Source organism: Syngnathus leptorhynchus, chromosome 17, assembly GCF_054491065.1.
Source record: "Syngnathus leptorhynchus isolate UIUO chromosome 17, UIUO_Slep, whole genome shotgun sequence".
NCBI lineage: Eukaryota > Metazoa > Chordata > Actinopteri > Syngnathiformes > Syngnathidae > Syngnathus > Syngnathus leptorhynchus.
Genome location: NC_141211.1, coordinates 2,923,800 through 2,949,184, shown reverse-complemented (window position 1 = coordinate 2,949,184; position 25,385 = coordinate 2,923,800). Strand labels below are relative to the sequence as shown.

Here is a 25,385-nt window from a genome sequence, read left to right as displayed (position 1 = left end):
CATTTCATTCAGTGACTACGAAAACTTATTATTTTATTGATTTCACTCCTTGAAAAGAGAGGCAAAAGTCCAATTTTGGAAAAAAAATTGGAAGGATTATTTTTGGACGAATTGTTTAAGATTGTTCGTTGAAGTGCAAGGCTTGTGTTTTGATCCCGAAAAAATGACGTCCCCCCCGGCGCATGCGCAGTTATGCACTTGGATGCAAAACTGTTGCAGGAGCCCAAGTTATGATGGCCGTCGCGATGGAGACTGACCACTTCCCATACTTACCTTCGGGGCCGGACCAAGGTAGACACTTTCTTACTGAAGATGAATCAAACATAAACAGTGCTTTCTACTGTCATTCATTTTTTTTTGCTTCCCACTGACTGCACGTCGTTTGTTGCCGGAGTCCTAATGAATAAAGCTAAGTTTGGCTTGGCTAGGCTAGGCAGAGTTAAGCTAAGCACAGCCGATTCGCCGTCAAGGTCGACGAGAGATGCGCACGCCGGACTCATTTCGCAGTTTTGTTGTCGTTACAGCGGTGCTTCGACGTCCGCTCCGGTGTTTTTTGAATGCGGCCACGCTGACGGGTTGTGCGGCTTCGTTCGCTAGCTCGTGGCTAAAAAGCGCACTGCAATTAACCTCCATTTATTTGATTTGTTGCTACTGTTTACGCTCAGATTCACTCCCAAGGGTCATTTAGAGACTTTAGTGAGGTCGTGTAAAATTGTCATGCTATATTGACTTATTAATTGTCGAGGTATTTTTACAATGACTTCCAAACCACCTGTATATCAAAAGTTAATCACATTGTCATCAATCTGCCCAAATTGACTTGTCCCGAAACCAATTAGAAATATGTCACCAAAACATTGCTAATAAAATGCTTTATTATTTTTTTTTACTAGATGAGAAGTCACAATTTACAATGGCTGCGTTCGCTGGGGACAAAATAATTATGATTCATGACCTCAAATCTTTATTATTTTGTCCTCCCGCCGTAGTCAATCGGATGATCAAGGAGCACAGCAACTTATTCACAGATAACCTGTGCAGCATCTGCAATGCCGTCCTCATCTCCGAGTCGCAGAAGCTGGCTCACTATCAGGTTGGCCTTAAGTATTTGAGCAGCGCAACAAACGGTACTTTATCGTCCCTCGTGGTGATGGATCTCTGGTAGGGTTCAATTTGTCTTCTCCTTTGCGCTCTCTTATAGAGTAAGAAACACGGCAACAAGGTACGACGTTACTTTTCCATTCAAAACGAGAAAGAGCCAGAGTCGAAAAAGTTCAAGTCTCCATCCTTTGTCAGCGTAAGTGGTTTATATTTGGCCTCGTGCAATGAGAGAGGCTCACGTGACTAAGCACACGTGTTCATCTTGCAGTGCCACGCTGATAACGGCAAGTTGGACCCCATGAAGACCTGCGACATGTGCAAGATGACCTTCACTTCGCCCGTGATGGCGCAGTCGCATTACCAGGGCAAAATCCACGCCAAGACCCTGAAACTGAAATCGGCGAACCCTCACACTTGTATGTACGCTCTACAATGCGCGCCATCAAGTTTCACTCTTGTAACTTGATCTACTCATTTCAACTAACTTTCCCCCTTCTAGTGAATACAAATGCCATTAATCTTTTCCAGCCACCCCCCCAAAAAATTACAAAAATGTTTTAATCAGGCACAATATATACTGTATTTTATAAGAACATGTCTTATTTAATTTAACTTATTTGAATTCAATGTATTTGTTCTCCCCCTGATATGCGTACCGTGGCCACCAGAGGGCAGTATAAGACACATGGGAACAGTCACAACTGGACTTGTTTAGCTAACGGCAGATTGAGGATAAAGTATTGTTCTGTCTTCTGCCCAAGTGGACTTAAGGATGTTTTGTGAAATACCCAATTTTTAAACTTTCGTTTAATTTCACAGTTAACTGGACAGGAAGCGGCGTTGTACATTTTGAAGACTCAGGTTTTTTTCGTTCTTGCTCAGCAGTAGCCCAACAAGCCCCACCAGCTCCGTCCAAGAAGAAAACGACGGAGGTGGCGCCCCCAACTGGCAACGGCGGCCAGGATGGCGACAAAGACCCCGACCGCTTCTGCTCCATCTGCCAGGCGGTCTTCAACAACGCGCAGATGGCCCAGCAGCACTACTCGGGCAAGAAGCACAAGAAGCACCTGGCCAAGCAGGACCTGATGAAGCTCTACGGCCAGCCTGCCACACCGGGTCAGCGCCTCAAACCCCTTGGCGCAAGCAAGAGTCTCCTTCTGAATTCACTTATCTTTTTTTTTTCTACAGCGTCCGCAGCCAAGGGCCTACCGTGCACACTCTGCAACATTGAGCTCAATTCGGTGGATCAGTACCAGTCTCACATCAGCGGCGCCAAACATAAGAACCAGTACGTGCACCACGGCCTTTCTCTTTTTTTTTTTTACTTTTGGCCAATAAAGGGGACGAATCGCAGCGGTTAAATGTCGTCAAAAATTTGTGAGCACAAGAATGACGTGGTCTTGGCGTCAACATTCTTCTAACATGATTGCAGATTGAAAAAAATTGGCCTGAGCCCGTCCGACAGCCAGCAGGGGCTTGCTCAGCAAAACAAGCTCAGCGACAGAGAGCACTCGTCGGCCGGCGATGGCGGCGGCGGCGACGACCAGCCCGGCAACGGCTCCTTCCGCTTCGGTACGTCAAGCAAGCAGGATTTTATGACGGAAGACTGCCTTTTTGAGACAGAAGACAACTTCTTTGGGACGGGAGGTGACATTTTCTCCGCCACAGACGACCAGTTTAATGTCGACGACAGCTAGTGGGCTTACTCTGGACACGCAGACCGGACTATGGAGGATTGAGTCAGGACCTGGAACAATAAGAAAACCCACCCCGGCATCTCAGCACTCCAGCCCAAATGAAACAGCTTTTTATAACTGTACGAGCCCCCCCCCCCCCCCCAAAATGTGAAAGTTTTGTTCCAAATTTTTTCTCGTCTCTCTCTCTCAGCATGTCATCAGTTGAGCAACATTTGGCAGCGGTCTGAGCGGAGAAGCCCGACCGAAGTCCACATATCAAACGTGTCGCAGCTTAGCTTTGGTTGCATTGACAGTTGTGCGGAACGCTTTTATTTATCTTTTTTTTTTTTTTGTTTTGTTTATGAGAATCCTTCAGTGGAAAAAAAATGTCACTTTTATAGCTTCATGACAATTTTAATTCCTGCTGGATACACAAACGCGTCGTCAACAAGATCTTCGGCTCTCAATCGTAATCAGCCAACGCAGGAAGTCTCGCCGTGACTGAAAAAAAAAAAAAAAAAAGTAGTTCCTGCCCAGCGCCTCTTCTTGTATGTTTGACTTATTTTTGATTCTGCTTTTGCATTTCAAGTGATGTCAAAATAGGAACGTGATGTCAGTGAGGATCACCAAGTAAGTCTTGTTTCTTCTGCACCGGGTGGATCTTTTAGTACCGGCCGGGTGTTTGTAGAAAAAAATGAGAGAAACGCAGAGTGCTTTTATTTTAATTTTTGAAATATGATGCCGACACAGCTTGTCGTCTTCCTCGTTGGTGGTGATGTTTTAGTCATTTTCCTTTCTGGTTAAGTTGCAAATTGTGCATCCGTTACATGAGGAACAAAAAAAACAAACATTTCTTCTCACACTTTTCTGGTTTTCCTTGACTTCTTTCCAATATTCGTTTTCCCCTTCTAACAACGATAACAACAGACTCACTCAGGAGCGATACCAAAATCACCACAAGAGGGCGCCCTTGCTCTTCCCCATGGTAACAGTGGTAACTGCAGAAAGGAATGCGTCACCAAATAGCAGCAAGAGGAATCATTTTGAAAAGTAACGCTCAAGTGTGAATGCGTGTCTTATGCAAAGACCAACGCTCGCGTCTGTGGCAGTGAATTTACTGCCAACCCCCTCCTTGACAGCTTTAAATCTCCCAAACTGACCCCCGGAATGGAAACCTTTGGGCTAAATTCCACCCAATACACACACTCTAGGATACATACAATGGTTACACTGTGCTGTCCTGTGCAGGAGACAGGATGGCAAGTTACTTTTGGGGTAGAAATATGGCTTGTGCCCCCCCTCCTAACTGAGTATACAAGTTGCTATTAAAAGTCAGTAATGAAGTCCAAAGTGAGTGTTTGTAGTCCTCCGGGTGTGCAATCCCCTTCGCCACGCTCTTCCATGGCCGTTCACATTGACCCCTTTTAAAAATGTTGCTTGACTGGACTATTATTTTGTTCGCTTTGAGTTTAAGAAACAAATGCTGCAGATTTCAAGTCAGTATCTCAAATTGACCCAAGAAGATAACATGTTTGTATCAAGGTTTCTTTTTTTTTTTTTTTTTCTTAGAAAAGCTAACAACGGGATCAATAATGAATGATGTGCCTTGTTAGAATAGATGAGGCAAGCTGTCACCAAACAGATTAAGATGGCGGTGTCTGAAAGAACAAGTTCAAGTGTTCAACGCGCCTCCGACACGACACGACACACGCATGCAACTGGAAACGCAAAGGCCAGCCAACGCGTGTGTGACTTGTCAAGTTACAATCCCAGTGAGAGAGAGAGAGAGCACAATCCACTACCTCCATGACGAGTGAAAATTCTCATGGATTGCCAGGAATTCTTGGAACAGATGGACGGATGGAGCGTGTGCGTGCGTGCGCGCGCGTGTACATGCGTATGTGCGTGTACGCATGACCAAGCAGAAACCTACCAAGCAGCGGTCTGCAGGACTTGTCAGACACCTGTTGCCCCCCCCCCCTCGCCCCCTTCGGACACTGGATCCGCAGGCAGGGAGGGCGCGAGAGGGAGAAAACAGCTGGATCAACTGAAGGCTTCCTCTTCGGGTTTCCGCTCCCGGCCGGACTTGCCAGCTCCGTCCTCCCCGCCGGTCCGGGTCCATATGCGTCACGTTGGAGGTGGGGGTCGGGGTGATGACTAAACCCTCTGCTGGAGGAATCGGGGACGTTGCACAGTGGAATGCTTTGCAAATCCCGAGTCTTTTTGAGCCCCCCTGAGGGACACCGTACAATTGCTTGTGTGCCAAAACAAGCATTCCCCTCAAAGTCACCGCTGAACTGCAGTATATTACGGCCGATTTGGGAGAGCGCCACCTACAGGTTATGACGTGGCATTGCAATAATCAGAGAACACGTGTGTGGTTGTCGTTCAGAGCCCACGAGAAATGTTTGCCTCTGACAATTTATTTCAAAATCTTTGCTGGAAGAGAATCTTAGGGTGTGTTGAGACAACCCAAGTAGATTCAAACTATTGAAATCCTCACCTTTTTTTTTTTTTGAGTCTGTAACAGGTAAATCAGCTTATAATATTTGAAAAATTCTCGTGTGCGTCTAGCAGGGCGAAAGAGCAAGTCAGTAAAAAATGACAGCCTTGTGTCTTGCTGTCTACGTTGAAGATTTAGTTTTAATTGTCATCATGGTGATGAATTTTCCAGCAACAAGTGGGAAACCGCAGTCGGGACGACAGGTGAGTCGTTCCGCTCTCGGGCACGTCTCGTTGATATTTTAACCTTTTGCACTTTTCCAGAGAGACACCACTGGTCTTCTGTGAACATGTGTTACTACCCCCTCACCCTCTCTGTGAAAAGTGGAGCAAGTGTGGTCCAGAAATGAACCAAATCTTTAGCTTCGGTAAGAAAACGTGCAGAATTTCTGTCTTTTATTCACGTCAGTGTCACTTTTCGTAAATGGTGCAGTACCTATTGAAGTCCCACAGGTGGCATTATGGTGAAAGAGTTTCTTTGTATTGAATACAGAGTAGCAAGTCCCTTCAAGTCATCAGAGTTGCCTAAGAGGCTCTTGAGGCCCCCACAAAGAAGAGGAGGACGACAGGAAGGATGGACCAATCCCCCGATGGGCGCCTTCGAGCAAGAATCCAAAGGAAGAAACGTGAGTGGCTTTTTTTTTTTTTTTTTTTCGCTAGGCCCTTTGCAATGGTGCGGGCGGCTGCCAGGCCGTCAATTGTCAAACCCCCTCATACTTGTTGACAGGTTATAGCAAGGGGACCAAAAAAAAAAAGCTTGCCGTGTTTACTTCCTGTATGCTCCGCCCTCGCCCCCCCCCCCTGCCCTTCCTGCCTCCTTGTGTTGGCCTGTTGGAGCTGTTATGTTTTCATGGTGCATTTCCTCTCTTACGTTCTGCAGCGCTTAACAGCGGCAGATTAGCATAACAGTCTCCACAGGAACCTTGTCAGCATTAAAACGCCACTTCCTCCGCAAGCGCTTTAACTGCATAATCTGCCCCCCCCCACCCAAAACAAAAACCTCGGCAAGCCCTCCCCTGACCCGCCGGTGCTGACGGCATCGCTAATGATGCGGGCCGGTTCCGCACGCCACCGATGCCTTGTTGAACTTATTCTCCACTTCCTCCCACTGCAAATTGATGCAGGGCTTGCTGAGATGGAATTTAAGTACGCTGAACTTCATGCTGACAATAAAAAAAAAAATTAAAAAAAAGCGGGCTAACAAATAATAGCATTATCACAGTATTAGTGCCACTATATTAGAAAAATTGGTTCATTAAGCAAAACATTGATCGTAAAAGTATAAGAAGCAAAAAAAAAAAAAATTTTGATAAAGGAGAATAAAATCATACAAGGAGTGCTGCTTAATGGAGTTTGTATTTTTTGCTGGTCAAGCAAAAAGCAGCACCGATGTGTTTGACCACAATGTTTGCAGTTGCGCAACCACAAAGGAAGCCATTTCTTTCCCCCCCCCCCCCTCCAAAAGCCCACCAAGCACGAATTCCAAAAAGCCGCCGCTCAACGTTACACAAGCCAACAAAAACGCGTGTTTGAGGCATAAGTGAGGTTTGCGTCGCTGCCACGTCTGGCCGCAAAAACTCCGACCCGAGGTTTATTAAGACGCGCTCATCAGATTGTTGCAAAACAAAAAGGCTCTTGTTTGACTTTTGGGAGTCGGCCCTTTTCCCCAAGTTCCCACATCCGGACGGCGACGCGGTATTGAGGACGGGGAACAGGTGGATGGATGTACGGCCTCCGTCAGCTGAAGTCAAATCCAAAGAATTCTTTTTGATAAAAGCATGTCAAAAATAGAGCAAAAAGATTACCCAAGAATGCCATTCGTAACATAACGGGCCAGAGGCTCGACAAGAGAGGAAACGGAGCGGAGTGCATATTTTGAACCGGGGATCGGGTTTCGCCCCTCAGCCGCGGCGCACCGGATAGATTTGATTACGGCAACTGCCGCGGGCCAAATCTAATTAGCACGTTATTCGCAACAGGATGTCCGCCTCGTGTTTCAGCGGCGGGCCTCTGTCCCGTGATGCGAGTTTGGACATTTGGAAAGCCTCGCAAATGGGCCGGAAAACAGAGCGAGCTGGAAAAGACAGATGACGTCAGTCCTGACCCGTCGGGTCCAGGTCGGGGATCCGATTGGCCGGCTAAACTAAATGTCTAAAGCACCTTTCCCAGCAAACCAAATCCCTCCAGCAGATTTTTGGTTTAAGCAGACATGTGATGTGTAATCAGTGAGCCGAGGGGTCGAAGGTTAAAGTTCAGACCCCCTGTGCATGATCCGGCCGCCAACGCGCTCAACGTTGGTCAACTCTCACGGCTCCTCCCAAAAGAAGTCCACGGGGTACAATCTTGCATTCCGTCAGGTGCCTTGCGCAGTGCAACGGCCTCTGGGCCTGGGGAGGGTCATGTGACCCCAATGCATGTCAGAGGTTAAACTCACCCTACTCACCTTTGCTGCTGCCATTTTCTTCATTCCCATCCCAATGTGCTCCAATGTGACCTCGTGCGTGACTTGAGGAAATTGTTTCATGCCAATTCAAGCAGATGGCAAACCTTCCCCCCTCCCCCCCCCCAAAAAAAAATGGAGGCGGAACATTGCGGCACGTTTGAGAGTGAAATCTCCCAGCTGGCCCGACGCAGGTCCGGGCCTCAAAAATGGCTTCCGGGGACATGCGACCTCACAGGTCAAAGGTCAGAGGGCCGCGCTCCTTCCTCTCGACTCCGACTCGGGACAAAGCTGCCATTGAGTCCGAGCGGTGCCGGAGCGCTTGGAGGTCCACTTTCACAAAAACTAATGTGTGTCTTCTGTTGGCAGGCAAGACATCACTCAAGATGGGACAAAGTTGGACTTGTGAGTTCAAGCGGTGTCAACCTAAAGAATAGCAGGTAACGTCTTCCAGGATTTGTGTCCGCTCGCCACTTACAGCCGTGAACGTAAAAGTGAGGAGCGAAACACCTACCCCCCCCCCCCTCTCCCCTCTTTCCCCACGTGCACTTCAACTTACAATGGCAGCGTTTGTCCAGGCGGAGGTCTTGACTCTCACGGCCTTCAAAACAACAGCTGGCCGTGGAGGAAGGGTGCGAGATAAGCTTGAGCGGAAGGGAGAGCGAGGGGAGGGACAAAGGCGAGCCCACCGCCAGGCGGGCGCACTTGTTCTCAGACTGCTCCTTTTAGACAACTTCGGAAGAAAAAAAAAAAAACAATTATCTGCTGAGTTCACCGGACACTTTATTAGGTACACCTTAAACAGTCCGACGAGCCACATTGCTCATGTTGTAAGAATGATTTTTTTTTTTTTTTTTTTTTTTTTTATTTAATAAACTGCCTTATTTTTTTCACAAATGTGTACCTCATGAAGTGGCCGGTCAAGCATTCCCTAATATTTTGAAACATAGCTCGCAGCCTGAAGATGTTTTCAGCTGTCGCTCGTATAAGTGCTTCTTTGTTCCCTCTGAGATTCGGGCTTCAAGCCGCCTTCCGTCCTCCTGTCTGCTTTTCTATCTCCTCCTTATCGTGCGTCCTCATCCTGCACCTCAGCGCAAACATCTTCTCCTCGCCTGCTGCCGCTTTGATCCCGACTCCGGCCAAAGTCAGACCTTCGCACCCCCATGCCGGGCTTTGCTCCCCCTAGGCTTGTTCTCGCTGTCAACGCACCACTTGAAGCGGACCACCCAAACGAGTAGGATTCTCCGTTTTTGCGCCAGTCTACTTTCATACGAGAGAATTCTGTACAATCTTAGTCTCTCCCCCCCCCCCCCTCCTTATTTCAACAACGACTACTTTGAGTGACTTTTGGCTCATTAAAGAGAGGCCCTCCAGTTACCAAGTGGCGCCCCGCTCGCTCTCTTAAAGTGCCTTATTTAGACGGAAACCACCCACTTGTCACATCTCGGCAGCCAGCGCTCGCCGTTCCCGCCCGCTCGCCGCCAAAAAGGAAAAGAAACACACACACACGTTGACTTCTTTACCCTCCGCCTGAATCATCTCCTTCATCGGACGGTGAACCTCACAGGGCGATTTTCGCACCGCTGTCGACATGAAAAGAGCGACTGTGCAAAAAAAAAAAAAAAAACTCAGTTGGCGCACACCCTGAAAGAGTCTTTTCCTAAAAGTAAGATCGCTAACTTCGTAAACTATGCGCCAACTTGTGGCACGGTAACCATAGTAACAAGCGCCCCCTAGCGGTGACATCACTACAATTGGACCTTTTTTGGGGATTGAGTTTGACACGACGGCAGATTTTTGGCGAGCTCCGTATTGAAATGGAAGGTGAATAAATTGGCGCGCGTGCGCTAATGTCTTTTGACGCGCAGTTGTCGTAATAATTTTGGGACTAATGCAAGGCAGATGCGCGTCATGCTTCTGTGCGCCGAGCGGGAGTGCTCAGGCTATGAGATAATGTGTGCGCCCCCCCCCCCCCCCCCCGCTTTTTTCTTTCCGCTCAATTAAGGCCGCACATATCTTGTCCCAGATAACTCTGGCATTTGTGGTCCCTACATTTTTGCTGCATTGTCTTTTTTTTTTTTTCCTGTTTGTTTTTTTATGCGGATGCGGGGAACTCAGATGAGTTCCCCCCCCCCCCCCCCCCCTCCTCATAAAAAGTCAGTAATGAGCACTTCTGGCTCCAAAGCCCAACCCAGCTTGTAAAATGTCTTGGCTGAAGTCAACATTATTGTTTCTTACCTTTTTTTTTTTTTTTAATGGGATCCACAAGTTCTCCCTCACTTGTTTGGATTCCCAAAATGCTCTCTTAATTGATTGAATTCAGTTCCGTTTTGTGTGTTTGGAGGTGGAAGCGGAGAAAGTGTGTGTCTTGCGTGCACGCATTCCACCCAGTAGCTCCGGCCGGATCTCCACACACGCACACGGCACGTCGCCAGTCACTAATTTTGCCCTTCCTGCTTTCCTGCGGGAGAAGTGAGGCGAAGAGGAAGCGCAGATCCGCCCATTAGGCCGATAAAAGTCACCGTCTCCTTTTCCCCAAAAGTCAACCAGCCATAATCACTGCAGCCGCCTAAATTAAAGCAATGCGTCTTTTTTTTGTGTGCGTGAATGGAGTATTGATCAGGTCAGCCAAAAGTGGCCATTCAGACTCCTGAAATCTTCTTGTGTGGCCTCCATCGCTCGTCTCACCGTGTCACAGTCACCTCGTTTTTGGTTGTTTTCATCACGACGACACCTGAATGTAACACAGCGCTCGTTACTTTTGCTCCGTCTTCCCTATTGCCCAACTTCCTGTCTACACCCCCGAATCAATTAGTCTGCTGAAATTATAGAGCAATAAATGAGCGGGCGACCGCCGTGGAGACGGCTGGGGGGGGTCTCCTGTCTGCAAGCTCCAACAGTGTTACCATTGAGTGAATTTGCCAGTGCGTTCATCCCGTACCACTGAGTTCTTGTAAGACAGCACGGTGGACTAGTGTTAAGCACGTGTGCCTCACAGTTCCCCAAATTCTGGGTTCCACTCTCAGACTAAGCTCTGCTCCGGGCGGACCTATTTTGGGGATCTCCGTGCGATGGTGAAATGTGAGTTAATATCTGTTTTGATTGGCCCCTACGCAAGGATAATGACAGCCTTGTAAAATCAGCGTCTTGCTCCACACACACTCGAGTCCAACATGTTGTTTTAAACTTTTCACCCAAACATTGTGCATGTTTTTTGTCCCTTCTCCAAAATATACCGTTAAAAATGTACTCTCGTGTTTTCTTACAGGCTATTAAACTAAAAGTAGGATTCGAGCGCCCACACATCCATCGGGAAAATGAAATTCCCGTTCGCCGGACGTTTCTTTTTTTTTTTTTGCTTTCATCGTTCCAGTAAATGTGTGTTCCAGAACTGAGCACTTGCCAAACAGTAGTTTTAAAGTTGCCTTTAAAACTCCGTAAAGGGACTTCGGAGATACGTTATACTCAGAAATGAGCCATTTTGTGGATCCTGTCGTCTCTTCTGAACGTTTTATTTATCAAGTGGAACACATGGCTGCTTTTCTTCTTCCTCTTCCTGGCAGTGTGTCTGTCTGTCTGTCTGTGTGTGTGGATGTGCAAATGGACGGAATCCCGAGTACTTCCGGAGGTCAACAGATAAAGCAGAATTTCTCGTGCATGAGTAATTTCATACACACACACACACACACGTATGTGGAGGACCACACAGCACGTACGCGTGTGCTACGACTTGTTCACGTGAAGCACTAAGAGCCAAAAGATAAGGCAGCGAGCCGCCGCCCGACGAGGACGGCCGTTGCCCTCTTGACCTGTGACCCCGCCACGTCTCGTCACGCCTCTGGTCTCGCCGCGTCGCCCCCCCAGCGCCCGTCTGTCTCTCGTCTTCCTCACGTCACTTTCTTCCTTGTTTGCTTTCTTTCCTTCTAGTTCTGTGTTGGCCTTCAGCACTCTTTCACCAAAAGATTTTGACGAGAAAATATATTTTCAAATATTTCAAATAAAAATATTATTGATTCTAATAATGAAAAAAAACAAAACTAAAATAGAACATTTTAAAATGCTATTTATCAAATATAAGATACGATTCTCAAAAATGACCTAAAAAAAAATAAGTTATGATTTTTAAAGATGTTTTAACAAATGTAAAAAAAAAAATGCTTGGGTGGGGGCAACGTTTACTGCAGCTGCTTGCGTTGGCCAAAGTGAATTAAGACTTTCAACCATGGCGTCCCGGATGAAGATAGGGGGGCATTTGTTTGAGGGTCTGGAAGGTTGGACATGTGTCTGCGTGGAGGGGGGGGGCGTATTAACATAATAAGAGCCCCTCTTTCTTCATTTGCACACAAGCGCTAGCAGGCCTACGAGCACGCCCGTTTCAAAAGCCTTCATTGTCCGAGCCGCCCGGGGACCCCCTTGCCGGCATTTGGGGGCCTGGGTGAAGGGTTAGCGGCCTCACAAAGGCGACTGGCCAGCCAGCGAACCCCCCCCCCCCCCACCTCCTTCTATCTCTCTTCCCTCACTGCTTCTCCACTTCAAATCAATCACAGTGACTTTCACATTCAGCACCCCCTCCCCCATCCATCAGCCACACCACTGACCCCCCCCCCCCCAAACCTGAGACCCTCTGCTGAAGAAGATCATTGACCTCATTATCATACAAAAAAATGAAAACACCCACACATTTGAGGCATCACTCCATTTCGTGTCATACAAAATAATTTATAAAGGCAATTGTATTTGCGTTACCACTTGATGATATATACATACAATATTTTATTATTCTAATATATTCACAGGAAATCATAAATTCAGGTACTTCCTCCAACTTCTTTTTTTTTCTTTTCAGAATAAGAGATCCTGAGATTTAAGACTGTTTGTTTTAAATAAGCAACACAAAAGTAAAATCTTATATAGAGAGATTTATAATTAACAATCGCTTCTTTTTTTTTAACATAGCAAAATAAATCTAAATATTTTTGTCCTTGTTAAAATAAAATCTCTTTGAAAATAACTTTTGGGGAAGGGTGGTGGGGCCCCTCCCTCCTCCGACTTCTTCTGGGTTTCGGGTTTTTGAGTGCCGTGCTTTACCAAAACGTCCCGGCTGTTGCTGCTGTCCGAAGTACATCCGTCCTCAGTGCTCCATTTAAAAATAAAAAAATAAAAAGTCCAACTGTGGCATGGGGGTCTTATCGGAGGGCCGTCTTGGGGTCCGCTCGGGGGCGAGCGTCCTGGTAGCCCAGCAGGCACGGCTCAGTGGACATCGCGTCGTGCGTGAAAACCGAGTCGTTGTCGGACGAGCACGAGCTGGACGTGTCCTCGCACGACGGCGAGTACTGCTCGAAGGGCGTTGACAGGTCCAAGTACTGCACAAAGACACGCATGCAAGGTGCCATTGAGAACCAGAGTGGCCACTAGTGGTGGGAAATGGAAAGTAACAAATTCTTCCGAAGTAACAGCGTGAGCAGAAATGTTGCAGAATTTTGTGACTGTGGTGGTTTTTTGGAGCAGAATGAGGCGGGCTCATTTGTGGCTACTTTGTGATGCCAGAAGACATCTGTAGTTCATCAACAAATCAATAACATGTAATTGCGTCTCACTTTGGACCCAAAACATTTGATTTTGTTTTTTTGGGGGTTTTGCGCTGAATTTGACATCCTAGTGAAAGAGTTGAGAACATGTGGCTCGCACGTGTGTTGCCAGATTTATCGTAGTATTTCAGCACTTGGCTAACATTAGCATCTTAGCTTAGCATAGTAGATATTCCACTTACCTCATCAGAGATAGACAGCAGCACCTTGTCAAGCTCCTCCACCAGTAGCTTAAAGGTGGGCCTATGGGTGGGAACTGCATGCCAGCACTCACGCATCATCATGTAGCTTCACGGGACCCAAAAAAAAAAAAAAATTAGACAAGAGAAACTAACACCTTGCCTTTGGCCACCTTTGCTTACAGTTCATGGGTGCAGTTGGAGGGCTTGTCCATGCGGTGTCCTTCCTTCAGCAGCTTGAAGAGCTCCTCGACGGGAATACCGGGATACGGCGAGCCCCCCAGGGTGAAGATCTCCCACATGAGAACGCCAAAGGACCACCTGGCAAAAATAGGTAAGCGCTTCTTAAGGACCGTCGGATCATTTGCGACGCTCTGTGCTCGGCGGCGCTTACACGTCGCTCTGATGCGTGTAGACCCGGTCGAACAAGGCCTCGGGTGCCATCCACTTCACTGGCAGGCGTCCCTGCATATGGGACTTGGATTAGAACTCCGCCCCCAGCGTGTTGCCGTGCCAACACAGCTGCTCGCATTTAAAACGACAACTTTCATTGTCTGACTGTAAAAGACACCTCCCCGCTCAAGTCTGGCCGCAGCCGCCACCCTGCCCTCGTTTCTAATTACGTCCCATTAAGATGCCTGCCAATCAAGACTTGAACATCTGACTGGCGTCTTGAAGCACAGTACAGAGGCCAGACTCACGTTGGTGGTCTTCTTGTAGTAGTCGATCTGGTGGACGCCCCTTGCCAGGCCGAAGTCGGCAATTTTCATCACGTTGTCCTCCGTCACCAGGACATTCCTGGCCGCCAAATCTCGGTGGATGCACTGCCCAAACAAACAAACAAAAAAAAACAGAGGGATGAGTAACGGTGTGGATGTTTGTCTCTATGTATGCCCTGCGACTGGCTGGCGACTGGCAGCCTTTCGCTCATAGTGAGCTGGGTCGGTTCCAACACCCCCCCCCCTCCCTCCCGTCCCGACCCTGAACGGGATAAGCGGTGTTGAGAATGATTGGATCAAGGCACTGTTTATTCGACTTGAATGGGTGTCATTAAAGCTCATTTTGGTTTTCATTCGAAATAGACTTTTTTTTTTTCTTCTTTTGCCTGACCCGCCTCGGTTTGCGGGCCTCCTCATAATGGAGGGTTGCTTTCAGGCTCTGGCAGTGGCCTCGCAGCCCAGAAACCCGATGCCTCCGCCCAGACAGTCTGTTTGCTAACAGATTTATGGCGGTGCTAAAAGGGACAAAAGCCTGAAGATGGCGGGGACGGACAGATGGATTGGAGGAGAGTAAACAGGCCTGGAGTTTGGAGACGGCGGCTGGCAGACAAAGACGCGTGTTGATGAGTGACAACAGAGCATGCTGGGAAAATAGGAAACGAAAGTTTGAGTTGGGGGGGGGGGGGGGGGGGGGGCGTTCAAGAAGATTGCAAAAAAAAAACACACCCAATTCAAATCCTTTGGAGGTTTTGACCTTTACTGGGCAACCTTCTTCCTGTCCAGCCTCATAAAGGCATTCTAGCGGCTGCATTCTCATCAAAAACCGCAATGAGTCGACCAAATCCATCGAATGAAAAACATCTGGCTTCTAAGCTACACAAACAACAACTTTAAAGTCTCTATAAACACCGATCCAAATGTGATTGTGGTTCATCATTCCAGAAACCACTCCACCACAGATTTTGACGTCGGTTTTCGAATGGCTTTGGAATGTATGGAAGTCACAATTTAAAGCTAAAAAATGTCTCTCCGTAACGCAGATGGTGTCCACCTCAACTAAAGAGGGACTGGCTCAAATCTTCCCAGACTATACTGACCACATACCCGTTTGGAAGCGAGATATTCCATCCCTCGGGCCACCTGGTAGGCACAGGACAGCAAATCCTTGAAGGTAAGCTGCTCCTCGGGTACTTTGGTGACATCAAAAGTGTAGTCCATGCCCGGTGGCCGGCGAGCTCGCAAATACTCGCGCAGACTGCCTTTGGAGGCGTACTCCACCAGTACGTACAGAGGTCCTGGTTTTGCAGGGTAGACCACAAAAAGAAACTAGTTTACTTGGGTCCTTGTTCATCCTCTCCGTGTGGAACTCACCATCCTGAGTGCAGACTCCAAGCAGGTTGATGATGTTCTTGTGTTTGTCCATCACCTTCATCAACTCCATTTCCGAGATGAGGTCAGCAAGATCTTTGTCCGTGGCGTCGTCTATCGCCGTAAAAACCAAAACTTTCAAAGAACTGCTTTCAAAGGTCCAAACTTGAGAGAGATCATTCTTACCTTTAAGCATCTTAACCGCAACAGTGGTAGATTGGTCCGAAGAGTCCTTGTTGATGCCGTAGGCCTCGGCCCGAACCACTTGGCCGAAGCAACCTTCCCCCAGAGGCTTTCCCAGTGTTAAGCTAGACGGGAGGACGCAAGTTGGTTAAAAATAGCATCCAAATGAAAATTGTACACAGCCGTAATTTGGGGCTCCTATTTCCTCAAACATAGGTTCCGTTTTAGATCCCCCCCCTACAATTTAAACTTTGGTGTCCTGGGAACTGAAGACTGCTTTTGGGGCTCAAGGATTGAACGTGGCAGATTTGAGCACAATGGAAGATGGTATTTGGTGGAGCTCACTTGTCCCTCGGGAACTCCCAGTCGGGGTCGTGCGGTAATTCAAACTCCATCACTCCGGCCAGCATGGGAGAGCAGCTGGATGAAAGGCGAGCCACCCTCATCAGAGACGCGCTGGACTTGCCTGACGAGTTGGAGTCCACCGAATACTGAAAGACAGGCGACTTTAGCGTCGGTTCTTGAATGGTAAAGACGAGAAACTTTGGCCGGGATACGCACCTGTCGGCGCAACGGGAACTTGGAAAGCTTCTGGACCGGGAGGGCATCAAATGGCTCCCGTCTGGGATGGACTTGCATCCGACACAAAACCACGATAACGATGGCCATGATCAGGGCCAGGAAGCCACAGGCGTAGATGATGATGTCTGTATATTTGGTCTCCATGGCGTCCACGGGGTCTGCGGCTTCTTCCTCTGCAGGAAATTGGAAGCGCTTGTCCAAAACACGACACTTTTTCAAATCTGCCAATTATGATGTTTTGACTTTACCCGAAAGGACGGTGAGCCAGGCCGACTGGTAGGCGAAACCGATTGAATTTCCCGCCAGGCACGTGTACTCTCCCGCATCCTCCATGGTGACTTTCGACAGGTAGAGCACCTCCACCTCGGACATGTTCAGACTTCCGGTCTATCCAAAACGGCAGTGAGAGGTTAGAGCCAGCGACCTTTGGGACAAAACAAAGACACGTCACCAACCTTGAGAACCTGGACGTACGGCGTCCCGTCGGGGCCGTATCGGCTGCCGTTCCTCTCGATGTGTTTGAGCCACTGGATGTGCGGCTGCGCATCGCTGTAGACTTTGCACTGGAACTGGACGTCACTGCCCACCACTGCCGTGGTGTTGGCCGGTAGACCTGCTTGCAGGATGGGTCTATGTGGGGAGCGCTCTGAATGCGAGAGAGAAGCAAAGGTCTGACTGGAGATACCTTCAGGAATGATTCAAGAGCAGAGAAACATGCTGACAACCGGGTGGTCAAAACTATCCTTCGGTTCTAATGACCACCGGAGTCTCTTTGATCAGCAGCAAGTCTCACTCTCTGATCTCGTTAATTGTCTCGTTAGTCCTCCCCCCCCCCCAGTCGGCCGGGAAAGGGAAACTGACCCCGCTGTGGACGGACAGCCAACAAATGAACAAACAAGCCCCGCCGCCCGCCTCCATCTCCAGTCACAGGTCAGGTAGAAAACTGCTTTGGACGCCCGACTGTCCACATCCCGCACACCACGGCTGACGCCAGGCGCCTCATCCCCTTTTGCTCAATACCCCCCTCCCCTGATTACACCCCCCCCCCCCCCCCCCTTACACTGGAGGCTTTCATTTGCAGCCGAAATGCTTTTTCCACAAGAGCTTACTAATGACCACTGCTGAGGCTGCCATGAATACAGTCAGTCAGATGGCATGGCTTGAAATTCCAATTTTTAAGATCTAATTCATTTTATAGACTTACTGTTTATAACCTCAGCCCGGGGAAACATTACTTTTTAACATTTTAACATAGGCAAGCCAGTTCTCAACCTGTAAAAATGACAGGAGCCAAGAAACGGGAAAGAACCCCCCCCCCCTTCCCGGATTGACACCAAATTTTGGAATCTTACCCAGGACGTCAAGGACATAGCTGTGAGCAATGGAGCCATATTTATTTTCCACCACGCAGGTGTAATTTCCTCTGTCTGAAGGCACAACGCTCTCCATCACCAGGCTCCAGTGTTGATGCCTCAGCTTGGAAAGAAAAAGACCAGGCAATGAGTCTCAGTGTCCAAAAAAAAAAAAGGTCAATCCAAAGAACAATTGTCACCTTGATGCCCCCGATACGGTGCTCGCCTCGAAAATCTCTTCCGTTTTTGAGCCAACGAATGCTGGGCATAGGACTGCCCATGGCTGGGCAACGAAACTTGACCGTGTTGCCCGCCGGAACGGCATAAAGCTTCTTTTCCATCCGTTGGGTGTGGGTCCAGTAAGGACCTATCGAGACCAGGCCAAAGTTGCAGCCTTCAGTTGGACTGGGAAAACTTTATTGGGAAGCTCCATGGCAAGGCAAAGCAAGTACGCACCTCTGGAAAGGTAAACTTGGTCATTTTCAATCTCGTCATCCAAGCCGTTGTCCTCGTCATCTCCTGAGCCCAGCGAGTCTACAAAGTGATACGAGTCAACGGAAACCGAAGCTTTGCGATGACTTGGATTGTTTTCCCCCGCCGTCCTTACCGGTCACTGTGACGGTGAAGTTCCTTACAGGTCCTCTGGTTCCACGGAGGGCGCACACGTAAACTCCCGAGTCATCGTATGTGATTTCCGCGATTTCCACGGCGGCGCCGCGAATCTGGATCCGAGGAGTGGGCATCAGGCGGGTTCCCTCTTTGTACCAGTTGACCGCCATGCCCGGCCGAGTGGTTATGTCGCAGTGCAATTTCAGGACCTTGCCCAATTCGAGGAGGAGATGATCTGCGGTTTCCTCACGCAGCTCGTCTGTTTGGAATGGACACAAAATGGGTTTACCTCTTCATCTGAGATGTCCATTGTATCTCATCCCCAAACAATGACATCGCCACGGAGATGAGGACTACTGACTGAGCGACCTGACCCTTCCACCCCTCCCTTTTGTGAGACGGAAAGCAATCAAGCTAACACCGGGCAGCTCCCTGCCCTTCTTAGTGGAGAGAATGACGCTAATGAACACGTCACAATGGGACAGTAGACCGACGCATGACGTTACCTCGCGGGATCCTTGTTTCCGTCATGTCCGCCATTTTGGAAATAACGGCACCTGCGCAAGAGGGTTGTGGTGTTACAAAAGAAGTCGACGATTGTTAATTCAATCACAGTCTTACCCGGCAGGACTCGCAACCACGCGGACTGCATAGCTTGCACAGTCTTCCCTTTGTGTTTGCTTTCGGCCATGCAGATATATTCGCCCGCGTCGTCCAGGCTGATGTTGGATAGATGCAAGGTGTTCACCTTGGACGCATGTTTCTGCAAGGACTAAACAGAAAGCAGGTTCGGACTAAGGAAGGGTTCTCCAAAGGCAAGTCCTTTCTGCAGACCCATCTCCACTCACCGTGAGTGGTTTGAGGCCCAGCGGTCCTCCCGAAGGCGGAGCTTTCAACCACTGCACCTTGGTGGATGCCGGCCGGTGGACTTTACACAGGAGCTTTGCCTGACCGCTCACCGTGGCGGTGATGTTTTCTGGATATCCCGGCACGATCAGAGGCTTGGACACGTGGCGATCTGGACGGTGAAACATGTAGTTGAGATAGGTCGTGATGATCCTGGCCCGGAGGCGTTAAGAACAAAACAATTGTAGCTTTGAGTTGGCCCCCCCTGAAACATCCGGCGTCAGGAGAACATAGTGTTCCTACCCGAGCGAGGCCGGTTAATGCCACCAGGAAGTGGTGGTGATAGAGTGCCCTGATAACCTGGCTACTATCGTGTCACCATCGGCCACAGTGGACTCTATTCATCGGGTCAGTCGCTCCATTCGCGGCATATGCGCTACCCGGCCGGGGACCTCCATTACCGCTCAGTCGCTCAGAACGAGCAATTTTCCAGAGCAATTTTCTGTTTGATTGCTTCCTGCGAGCGCTTAGTGAAAAGGCAATCTGTTCCCCTGTCAGTGAAGTGCGGAGCTTTTTTTTTTTTTTTTTTTTCACGAGCTGCCGCAAAGTACACACACCGCTAATGTACCCGGGAACAAAACGCAACATTGAGCATTGGAGGGGGGGAAAAAAAATTGGAGACTTCGTGGAAACACAAATCGGTTTGTTCGCAAAGTTCAGGAGACAGTCGGGTCGCCGACAGAGTCCGAGGACTCGTGCTAATGAACTTGCGGGGACGGTCGTGCCCCGCCGTTGAACTTGCGGCCGGGTGTGAATTGTCACCCAGAGGCGAGGGGGCAAACAAAACAAGGCACAAACACAAACAAACCGCCAGACAGGCGAGCGGGCGGCCATGTTGGCAGCGTAACTAATGTGCTAAATTGTGCGTGAATTCAAACGTGGAGTTGCCGGGTGTCAAAACAAGAATGAATCGCCGAAGCGCCTTTCAAGTCAAGCTGTCGGAGTAACGAGCCTGACCAGCAGATGCACTCCCGGAAGGTCGGGAAAAAAAACAAAATACCCGGCCAACGTTAAAGATTGCGTCACTGCTTCTTGATGTCGCCCCCCGCCATTGGGAGCACAAATATTTTTTTGGGTGCTCCTTTATGCCAACGAGGATGCCTCTCTGTGCCAAGGCTAAACAATCGCCTAAATGCGCCTGGATTATGTCACAAATTGAGATTGATAGCCACGGGCAAACTGACGGGAGATGTTCTGCATTCATTCTTGTGATCTCCACATAACCCGTTCCTAGGGGACGTTGGAATGCACCCTGGAACTTTTTTTTTTACCTATCTCTGATCATCTGTCTTGCAAATAAAGTCAGGAGGGCGTCTGAGGAGCAAGCCCCAGCTAGCCTGGCCTTAGGAGAGACAGCCAACCTCTGCTCTCGACGCCCCGGAGCAAGCATCCACCACATTCTCGTTGCTCGACCATCTTTGAATTTCCATCTATGGAAAAGCTTTTTTTTTTTTTTTTGATGTCATCGCACTTGTTTGAAAAGCATCAATGAAAACCTGGTCGGAAGAGCACCGCCCCATCCCTCCCACTGCCGCCTTCCTCCTCTTCTTCTTCTTCTTCTTCCTATGCAGCTGGCATGCGACCCAGCAGATTTACACTTCCGAGCCTCGGGGCTCGAAGCGGATCAGGTAGCACTTTTCAAAACACACTTTGCCCCCTTTGTGCTATCCATCTCGCTGGAGGTGAGGCGACTTGGAATTTACAGTGGGACCAACCACTTTGGAATTCAATGGAGGGGGGAGATGGGTGTCTGATTTTTACCTTGCAGGACCATCATCCATCCATCCATCCATCCATCCATCCATCCATCCATCCATCCATCCATCCATCCATCCATCCATCCATCCATCCATCCATCCATCCATCCATCCATCCATCCATCCATCCATCCTTCCTTCCTTCCTTCCTTCCTTACCTTTCATTCTTCCCGCTCCGTCGTGCGATCTGGCTAAGAGTCGCTCTGAGCAGCAAAGCAGGAGCAGGCACAAGGCGCAGACTCCGGCCATCCTGATCTTCCCAAGACGCGTTGAAAGGCTGCGATGTAAAACAGCCCGGAGTTGGCCTCACACACCGGCTCCTGACATCGGCGCCGCTCCTTGAATCTGGAACCTGTGGCTGCAAGACAAATATTGGGCTTTACTCGAGCAAATCCTCTCGTCTTTTCTGTCCTACATGGTCCAGAGCAGGGCCGTTAGCGCCTGTTGTTTGTCAATGGCCGGGCCCTGACTGGGGGAAAAACACTTGAAACTTGCCAGGGAGACGGACGGAAATGTGGAAGGCCACGCTTGCAAACATGCCCATTTATCAATCGCTCCACTTTTTCTGTTTGCAGTCCAAATGATGAAGACACTAGATGGATTTTTTTTCATGTCAGGAAAATAAAAAAAAGCTCAACTCAGCTATATCGTTTTTGATGACTCAATGTTTTTTTTTTTGTCGATGTAATGTCGTGACACAACAAACTCCCTTAAATGCAAATGATCTCTCGGGTTATCTGAGTTTATTATCATAAAGAGATAAAGCGGCAGCTTCATTTTATTTTGTGATTTTTTTTTGTTTGTTTTTCCTCAATAAGAGAGACAAAACATGTTTATCTTGAAAATTTCAGCCTCGCTTGTAACAGCAACACTGCTTGAAGAATAAAAAAATAAAATTAAAAGCTGCCATTCAGGTGCTTTTTATTTTTTTATTACCAAACCCACTTTCACATCACATCTGCTTTCCTCTGTGTGTGTGTGTGTGTGTTTTTTTTTTAACTATTGTATGGATTGAACATTTACAGTCAAGCTTTTATGGTATGAAAATCATAAAAGCAGTGCTTAGTGTGTGGCATTAAACACGCAAAGCAGTCTGAGAGTTTCCTTTAAAAAAAAAAAAAAAACTCCCAACCTTTTAAAGAGTATAGGAACCGAGCTGCGTTGTGAGCATCCCTCTATAATTACACTTAAAGTTGTGCGGCGTGTAAACGTGCCAAAAGTCCAAACTCCACATGCACGCGCGCACACGCGCACACGCATAACCGGCCGGGTTCAATGTCTAAAGCACTCATTCTACTTGCTTCGATGTCGCAAACAATCTTTGCATGTTAACTCAAATGATCTTGACATTTAAAAGCTACTAGATGACGCGTGGCAGAAAATAAATCAATGTACCTTTTATTTCCTTTCGTTTTTGGAGGCGAATCACTCCTTATCCCAGTCATTCAATATTGCAGTCATCATTTGGCTCATGTAGTCCACTTGTCTCTTTCAAAAACAAAACAAAACAAAAAAGCTTTCTTAAGGGGCTCTTGTATCCGCAGGGCTTATAAATCCATTCGAACCAGCATCCACCGTCACCCCCCCTCGAGTGGCGACAGCTGCCGAGCCCCTGGTGCGAGGAGCGGGGAGAACCACTCAAAGAACTTCCATGGAGGGGCACACAAGGGGAAGGTGGTCCTCTCCCCGGTGACTGTTGCGACGGTTATCCGCGGAAGGAGCGCTTGAACACGGGTAATTTTCGTCTCGTCTTCGGCGCCTTTTTTTGTTTTTAGGACTGAGCCGGTGCGTCTTTTTACGCAGCGTCTTCTGTTGCCCCCTTTTTTCCCCCTTTCCTTCTCCTCTTCTTGTGAGTCGCTTTATCCGTCTCAAACGAAGCTCCGCGAAGGCTTGCGTGAATTATTTGAGGAGAGCGAGTGGCTGCTTGCGTCCGCGCTGCCGCTCGGCTCCAACTGAACTGGCGCTCGCTCCACCAGCGCGCACTCGCAGCCACAACAACAATAGTGTGAGTGGCTGGGGGAAGGGGGGGGGGCGTGGGTGCGTGTGTGGGAGAGTGAGCAAGGGAAGGCTGCTGCACTTCTGTTGCCCCCTTCCCCCCCCCCCCCCCCCCCCATTTAGTCCCCCTCACCTCTACTACAAATAAAATGAAAAAAAAACGCATCTCATTTCTTCCACGATATATTTTTTCCCCTTTTTTTTATAGACTAACGAAATAGTCGCGTGCCATACCGGCTATAAATCAGGTTATTAGGACATTTATTTTTGACAAGTACCCATTTATGGCGCTTTAATTGCTCTTTATGCAAATATGGCATCGCGGGAAGAAAGGGGGGGGGGGGGCGCTGTGTGGCGAAGACGCATCCAATTAAGTGGCTTTATTGAGTGAATGCTTTGTGAATTGCCTACATGTTTTAATTGCATCGGCAAGAAAAAGGATGGGTGGGGTAATCCCATTACCACCTCCTTTCCCCTATCTGCAAATACAATAATTTTGGAAAACTTTTTGGAATTATTTTACAACCCCTAATAGATTATTTTGATTTTACAGGTTTATTAGATAGCAAGTGTTGCTACCCGCAATGCATCATGGGTGATGAAGTCAAGATGATGGTCATAAATCCCAAGATGTCCTCCAAGCAGGCAGAACTGACATCTCCAGGATTTTTTGGGGGGAGAGTACATTGCAAAGGTCAGTATTTTAAAAAGTTATGTTTTGGGCAACAACATATTTCATGCACAAACATGACCCCCCCCCCCCCCCCCACCACCACCACCACCACCACCACCACCGAAGCTCGATCAGCGCCAGTGGCCATTAAGTGTGGCCCTTATCTGCTTTATGGCTTCCTTTATTTGTGTACTTTGACTTTCGCCGTAAAACACCGTCTGACCCCGAGCGGTACCAAAGGCCAAAGCCCGAAATTTATGTCAACGCTGAAGCGGCTAAAGCTAAACTGCACGAACGGCGTCCCTCCCTCCCCTTCACCGAGTCATTTAGGCGCCCTCGTGCAAAGTGGAAGCCCCCCCCGACCTTAAGTGGAGTTTGTCCGAGCGTGGCGGTGACTCGCTTGGTTGGTGCAGGTATCGTGTGACCACGGTTTGAATCCGGGTCATGACCTTTGTAGCTTATGATTGCCCCCCCCCCCTCCCCTCACCCTTCATCATACATCCTGCTGTCATCACAATAGACGCAGAGGCCCAACAACAATCTGGTGACATTCCGGCCCAATCTGGAGTTGATTTACTTGAGGACTTGAACAAGTGCGGCGAACCCTCCCGAGCTTGTCTCCTCCATGTTAAAACGTAAAAGCCAATCAGAAACGCGTTCAAACTTTTTCGTATTGAGCGGCAGGTCACGTGACCTGATTAAAGGCCACATCAGTCACATGCAAATGGCGGCGATAATGGTAAAGATATGCTTTTGAAAGAAGATGCGCCATTGTTTGGGGGAGGGCGAGAGGTGAACTTTAAATGTGAAAGGGACCTGATGTTGCCATCATGTGCCCTCCCGCCGTGACGCCGACTAATGAGCGACCGGCCACACCTCGTGCATTCTTGCTGACCTTTCGCCCACCTCACTTTCCCTCCCCACATAACCTCACCCAATCATTATCACCCCCCCCCCTCCCTCCACTCAATTTGTTATCAGTTGTCAGGCACCACCTACTCCCCCCCTCTCATTAGCATAAGTATGCGAGGGGTGGGCTATCATTGCAATCAGGACCCGAGGGCACCGCTTGATATCAGCCATGTCATCAGATAAAAGCCACGGGACGCCCCGAGGAATCGGATTCGATCACGACAGCAAAGATAACCCCCAAAATACGGCTCGCTGGGTTTTTTGGGGCTAAGTTGGTCAAGTTCTCGGTGATTGTTGCGTGTTTGTGTTAATCATTACCTGGCGTGTTGGCAACACAAAGAGACAAGTTGGCAGCACGGGACAAAAAGAAATATTTTGGTTTTGTCGTCCGGTGACTTGAAGTTTCGAGGATGACGGATATCATGGAGAAGCAACGTTTGTCCTCGCCTCTCCTCCCTTTCTTCTCCCTAATGGCATACAGCAGGGGAGGGCCAACCAGATGCCCCCCCACTATCCCATACAGATGGATGAACCCTGTTTGAACTCGCCTGCTTTAATTAATCTCGCTGACTTTGTTAATTATTTGTTTGGCCCGCCTTTGACGGAGGCGGCACAGTTGAACGCGACTCGGGTTGCGTTTGCGCTAGCAAGAGCGGGAACACTTTCTTGTTCTTCTTTTCCGCCATCTGATATATTTGTTCAAAATGGCTACCTGGGAACAAAATGGCCGACTTCCTTCTCCGACCACCCAATTTACATTTTTGATTGGTGAGACTCGTGTGAAGGGCCAAACATTGCTAGAGGGCGCTACGGAGTATATTTGGGATGAGTACTGTAAATGCA

The 25,385-nt window shown here is 48.6% G+C and overlaps 2 protein-coding genes and 1 long non-coding RNA gene across 4 annotated transcripts; 2 read left to right on the top strand and 1 right to left on the bottom strand.

Moving 5' to 3' along the window:
• The first annotated feature begins 156 nt into the window (after positions 1–156).
• Positions 157–3,642, top strand: znf346 (zinc finger protein 346). Of its 2 annotated transcripts, none has more exons than XM_085935404.1 (7): positions 157–291; positions 990–1,093; positions 1,202–1,297; positions 1,370–1,517; positions 1,987–2,217; positions 2,290–2,389; positions 2,534–3,642. In XM_085935404.1, the coding sequence occupies exons 1-7, from the start codon at positions 183–185 to the stop codon at positions 2,796–2,798; spliced, it is 1,053 nt and encodes a 350-aa protein (XP_085791530.1). In that variant the 5' UTR covers positions 157–182; the 3' UTR covers positions 2,799–3,642. The 2 variants fall into 2 exon arrangements, with proteins under 2 accessions (XP_085791530.1, XP_085791529.1); XM_085935403.1 differs by having other exon boundaries at positions 1,984–2,217.
• Positions 3,643–5,490: 1,848 nt separating this feature from the next.
• On the top strand, positions 5,491–23,652 carry LOC147043020 (uncharacterized). The gene is made up of 7 exons (XR_015068615.1): positions 5,491–5,647; positions 5,773–5,905; positions 8,089–8,159; positions 13,672–13,820; positions 15,246–15,376; positions 22,507–22,696; positions 23,511–23,652. It is a non-coding gene; the product is annotated as an uncharacterized LOC147043020 (long non-coding RNA).
• fgfr4 (fibroblast growth factor receptor 4) lies at positions 12,373–22,904 on the bottom strand. The gene is made up of 21 exons (XM_085935402.1): positions 22,358–22,904; positions 21,121–21,320; positions 19,148–19,317; positions 18,921–19,071; positions 18,806–18,856; positions 18,298–18,558; positions 18,147–18,224; positions 17,891–18,057; positions 17,691–17,814; positions 16,794–16,984; positions 16,587–16,725; positions 16,318–16,511; positions 16,102–16,247; positions 15,760–15,881; positions 15,577–15,687; positions 15,310–15,500; positions 14,188–14,310; positions 13,881–13,951; positions 13,670–13,807; positions 13,490–13,595; positions 12,373–13,082 (listed from the first exon to the last, which is right to left on the bottom strand). Exons 2-21 carry the CDS (start codon positions 21,209–21,211, stop codon positions 12,906–12,908), a joined length of 2,802 nt encoding a protein of 933 aa, XP_085791528.1. The 5' UTR covers positions 21,212–21,320; positions 22,358–22,904; the 3' UTR covers positions 12,373–12,905.
• Positions 23,653–25,385: the final 1,733 nt, after the last annotated feature.

Coding starts and splice junctions, on each gene's coding strand:
- znf346 (XM_085935403.1), top strand. CDS start 183: ATGCGCAGTTATGCACTTGGATGCAAAACTGTTGCAGGAGCCCAAGTT. Junction 292..989: donor ACCTTCGGGGCCGGACCAAG/GTAGACACTTTC, acceptor CTCCCGCCGTAG/TCAATCGGATGATCAAGGAG. Junction 1,518..1,983: donor ATCGGCGAACCCTCACACTT/GTATGTACGCTC, acceptor GTTCTTGCTCAG/CAGTAGCCCAACAAGCCCCA.
- fgfr4 (XM_085935402.1), bottom strand. CDS start 21,211: ATGGCCGGAGTCTGCGCCTTGTGCCTGCTCCTGCTTTGCTGCTCAGAG. Junction 18,058..18,146: donor CCAAGTTTACCTTTCCAGAG/GTGCGTACTTGC, acceptor TGGTCTCGATAG/GTCCTTACTGGACCCACACC. Junction 13,083..13,489: donor TGCTGTCTATCTCTGATGAG/GTAAGTGGAATA, acceptor GTCTTTGTGCAG/TACTTGGACCTGTCAACGCC.